The sequence below is a fragment of the Mus pahari genome, chromosome 14, assembly GCF_900095145.1.
Source record: "Mus pahari chromosome 14, PAHARI_EIJ_v1.1, whole genome shotgun sequence".
Lineage (NCBI taxonomy): Eukaryota > Metazoa > Chordata > Mammalia > Rodentia > Muridae > Mus > Mus pahari.
In genome coordinates this window covers 54,779,306-54,784,487 of record NC_034603.1, presented here as the reverse complement: position 1 = coordinate 54,784,487, position 5,182 = coordinate 54,779,306, and the positions used below count along the sequence as shown (strand labels likewise).

The window sequence follows — 5,182 nt, the reverse complement described above, 5'->3', positions numbered from 1 at the left end:
GAAGTAGCTGGGCAGTGGTGGTGGACGCCTGTAATCCCAGCACTTGGAAGGCAGAGGCAGGCGGATTTCTGAGTTCGAAGCCAGCCTGGTCTACAGAGTGAGTTCCAGGACTGCACAGAGAAACCCTGTCTCGAAAAACCAAACGAGTTGGAAGTAGGTAGACCTCTGTGAGTTTGAAGCCAACATGGTGTTCATAGTGAATTCCAGCAATGACAAGGTGACAAGGCTACACAGTGAGATCTTGTCTCAAAAAAATATAAAAAAGTAAGGAAATTATTTGAGGGTCTTTGTTGTTGGTTCTCTCTCCCCTCCCCCCTTTTCTCTCCCTCCATCCTTCTCTCTCTCTCTCCAGATAAGATCTTGCTATGTGCCCTGGCTGGCCTTAAACTCAAAGAGATCCTTCTGCCTCAATATCCCCAATACTGGAATTTTAACTGTGAACCTTTCCAACTTCAGGATTATATTCCTTTTATTTTTTTAAAGATTTATTTATTTATTATATGTATGTACACTGTAGCTGTCTTCAGACACTCCAGAAGAGGGAGTCAGATCTCGTTACAGATGGTTGTGAGCCACCATGTGGTTGCTGGGATTTGAACTCAGGACCTTCGGAAGAGCAGTCAGGTGCTCTTACCTGCTAAGCAATCTCACCAGCCCCAGGTTTATATTTCTAACTGCCAAAATCTCACATAAAATGAAATCTCAAACTTGGTATGTTGTTCTAAATTATAACCTTTATACCTGTGGCCTGCCCAACCCTGCTTCTCTGAAGGGTTTTTTTTGTTTTTTGCTTTTTAACTATTTCAGAATGTAAAATCATCCATTCATTTATCACCTTCCTTTTTTCCAAAAGCCTGCCTGTACTGATGATAGTCTGGCCTACAGCACCATTCCTCCTCACTGTAGAGTATATCCTACTCTCCTCATGTCCTCTCCACCTGCCTACAATTCACTTTCTACAAAGTAACCACTGATCTCTAAAATACAAAATCCTTTATATATACATATACCACTCAAAAGCCTTCAGTGACTACCATAACACTTAAAATCCAAATTCCTGGGCTGGTGAGATGGCTCAGCAGGTAAGAGCATCCGACAGCTCTTCCAAAGGTCCAGAGTTCAAATCCCAGCAACCACATGGTGGCTCACAACCATCCGTAATGAGATTTGGCGTCCTCTTCTGGAGTGTCTGAAGACAGCTACAGTGTACTTACATATAATAAATAAATAAATAAATCTTTAAAAAAAAAAAAAAAATTCCTTACCAATGCACTTTGTTTTACCTCTAAATTCATGCTTACCCAGCTCGCTACCTCCTTAGCTCTAGCCACAACATCTTGTTCACTCTTCCTCAACGCTTCTAACTCATGCTTTGTCCTTTCTAGTTCTTTTGTCTGGGATTTTCTTACCCCAGATATCTGCATAATTTCTTCCCATATTTCATTCAGATCTCTTTTGAAATCTGAATTATGTTATATCCTCACAACTTCCCAGTCCACCATGTTTAAAACAGCTAACAAAATGCTGACTTTGAAACCTGATCTATCTTTATTTTTCCTCATAGCACTTACAACTACCAATCATATACACAAAGGAAGTCAATGTACTATATCAAAAAGGCAAGCAACTGCCGGGTGGTGGTGGGGCACGCCTTTAATCCCAGCACTTGGGAGGCAGAGGCAGAGGCAGATGGATTTCTGAGTTCGAAGCCAGCCTGGTCTACAAAGTGAGTTCCAGGATAGCCAGGGCTACACAGAGAAATCCTGTCTTGAAAAACCAAAATAAATAAATAAATAAATAAATAAATAAATAAATAAATAAATAAAAGGCAAGCAACTAAGTTATAAATGAATATTACATTCAATAAACCAAACAGGGCCAAGGGATAGCACCAGCCACACAAGCTTGGTGGCCTGAGTTTCAATCTTTGATATTCACACACACACACACAAAAATGTATGTACTGGTTTAACTATGTAATCCCAGCATTCCTCTGGGAATATGAGAGGCCTGGATTATAGCCATAAAAACAAAAAATGCCCAGGCCCCACAAGGAGAAAGGTGAGAACCAACTACCAAAAGTTGACTTCTGGCCTCCACATACCTTCAAACACACACACACACACACACACACACACACACACACACACACACACACACATTCTACTTTCTTTCGAAAGAGTCAAGATAATCCATGTGTAACGCCACCTGCCTGTGTCCTAGAACTTGGAAGTAAGGTAAATGCAAGGCATTGTGTTCAAGGCCAGCTCAGGTTTGGGAAGCGAGGACACTACAGCCCTGGAGAGGAAGGCTAGGATCAGATCCAAGAGATAATATTTCCTAATTTCTCAATTATCTTTTAGCTCATTTCACTCTTTTCCAAACTACCCAACAGGCACATTGGTTTATCTAAATCCTGTAGCTAAGGAATCAAAGCTAAGAAAAATTATGTTTCTCCTTTTATCAGTGCGAAAATAAGTTTTATATGCAACCTAGATCTGCACATTATAGTAGCAACAAATATTGGCTCTAAAACAGATTGGATTCAACCCCAGCTCCAATATTTGCTATTCCTGTAACTAGAAGAAAATCATTTAAGTATAACAGAAATTACTTTTTTTTCTTTTTCTAAATTTTTAAGACAGGGTCTTTCTGTGTAGCCCTGGCTGTCCTGGAACTCACTCTGAAGACCAGGCTGGCCTCAAACTCACAGAACCTCTGCCTCCCAAGTGCTGGGATTAAAGGTAAGTGCCACCACGACATGGTTAGCAATTACTCTTAACAAAGGACCACTTTTCTCTTTCCTTGGGTGCTTGTGACAGTCAGGGCCACCTGAACGAGCTAGCCCTCCACTGTGGGACTGGACTCGGATCCAGCCTTGGAACAAGCACCTTTACCTGCTAAGCTATCTTGTAGCCCCACTCCGTCTTTTTATGGAAAAAATAAGGAAATGGGAAATAAATTTTTTTTTCAGGGATAGGTTTTCTATGTGAAGACCTGACTGTCCTGGAACTCAGAGACCTGCTAGCCTCTGCCTCCTTAGTACTGGGGCTAAAGGTCACCGCCGTCCTGGCAGGAAATAGAAATTTTGAGGTGACGAGTATATTAGTTTTAATTTTCTTAGTTATGGAAATTATCTAAGTCATGTCAGCAGGGTAGTCTCAACCACGCATTAGCATATGTGCTATCAGATACAACCAAAATTAATTTTCTGTTTTATACCTTGGGCTCTCCAATAATTTTATTGAAGAATGTGCCCCTACATTCAACTAATAGAGCCAATCAATTATATTCATCTCTACACTTTCTCATTATCGTGAATTTCATTCATTTCCTTTGAAATCATTAGCAGCCTTTTTTTTTTTTTGGTTTACACATAAAATGATGAATTATACTTCACAAATTTCAATGTGATCACTGAAATTGATTTTCTTAATCAGATTTAAACACCTTCAAAGAGGATTGTCTATCACTTATTTTCGTATCTCTAAATCTCAATCACAATGCAGATTTGTAAAATATTAATAAGTTTGAGTTAGGAGTGCTGGCACACACCTTAAAACCCAGTACTTGGGATACAGAAACAGGCAGATCTCTGTGAGTTCAAGGTCATCTTGGTCTACAGTGTAAGTTCTAGGACAGCCAGGGGCTACACAGAAAAAGCCTGTCTTAAAACATCCCCCAGCCCCCAAAATAAATTTGGTTCTACTAAGGTGGAGAAATGTTCACTAAGAACACTGTCTGCCCTTGCAGAAGAACCAAGTTCAACCCCTAACACTCAACCATCTATAATTCTACTGCCTGGAGATCTGACAGAGTCTGAGATTCCAGGAGCACAATCCACACATGGCACACAGACATATATACATGCAAAACACACATTGCGCGCACACACACAACACACTTAATTCACATTTAAAAAATGGTATTCTATTGACAAACCTTTATTAAAGATATATTTTAAAGGATCACAAAATACATTAAAGGAGGGGGCGCATGGTTAATACTTACAGTGCACAATATATAAACCAAATACACAAGGTATGGTGGAGCCCTCTAGTCTCAGCACTCAGGAGGCAGAGGCAAGTGGATCTCTGTACGGTTGACGTCAGCCTAATCTGCATGGTGAGTTCCAAGCCAGCCGGAGCTACACTGTAAAACCTGTCTCTCAAAAAAAAAAAAAAAGAAAAGAAAGAAAGAAAAAGGTTAATAACAAAAAAACCTGAATACACATAAAAAGAAATACAACTTACCCTAATGCAGCTGAAACAACAGAGCTTGGAGCAATGAGGACACAGTCGAGCATCCCGCAATTTCTCCATACAAATGAAACATCGGAAAACCTCAGCAATGCTCTGAAAACAAGAGATAAGGGTTCCAGATCACACTGAAGAACATGACATAAAAAGACTTCACACAAGGCCAGGCATGATGGTGCACAACTTTAATTCCAGCATTCAGAAGGCAATGGCAAGTGATCTCCATCAGTCTGAGACTATACATAATGAGTCCCAGGCAAGCCAGGGCTACTCAATAAGACCCATTCTAAAGAAAAAGAAAAAGAAAAAGAAAAAGAAAAAGAAAGAGAAAGAGAAAGAGAAAGAGAGAGAGAGAGAGAGAGAGAGAGAGAGAGAGAGAGAGAGAGAGAGAGAGAAAGAGGAAAAGAAGAAAACAATTCACTTAACATTTACACTTATTTGGGGCTAATAATGCCTCGGTTTTAACTATAGTCCCTGTCAGAACTTGATTAGTCAGAACTTCTGGAAAACATGCTTGTCTTTTAATAAGCCTGATGATTCCAAGAAAAGCATAAGGACTAAGAAAGTGGCTTAGTTGGTGAAATGCTTGCCTTGAAAGCATAAGGATCTGAGAACCCCAGAATTCAGGTACAATCCAGTATGGTGATGCGTGCCATCCCAGGTCTGACAAGACAGGGGCACACACAGGCAGATCCCTGGAAGCCCACTGTCAACTAACTAGCCTGGCTAACTGGTGAGGTTCCAGACCCTGTCTCAAACAAAAGGTAGAATGTAATGACCAATGACCTGGGGTACATGTAACACACACACACTGATACACATTAGAAAGAAAGAAAGAAAGAAAGAAAGAAAGAAAGAAAGAAAGAAAGAAAGAAAGAAAGAAAGAAAGAAAGAAAGAAAGAAAGAAAGGAAATGCAAAGAGA

At 40.1% G+C, this 5,182-nt stretch overlaps 1 protein-coding gene across 3 annotated transcripts in view; it reads right to left on the bottom strand.

Moving 5' to 3' along the window:
* Nucleotides 1-5,182, bottom strand: part of Trim37 (tripartite motif containing 37) — a 122,295-nt gene that overhangs the window by 115,111 nt on the left and 2,002 nt on the right. For all 3 annotated transcript variants that reach the window (XM_021212186.2, XM_021212187.2, XM_029546109.1), the window contains exon 2: nt 4,254-4,355. In XM_021212186.2, coding sequence (XP_021067845.1) covers nt 4,254-4,355 — 102 coding nt within the window. The remainder of the gene's footprint in view (nt 1-4,253; nt 4,356-5,182) is intronic.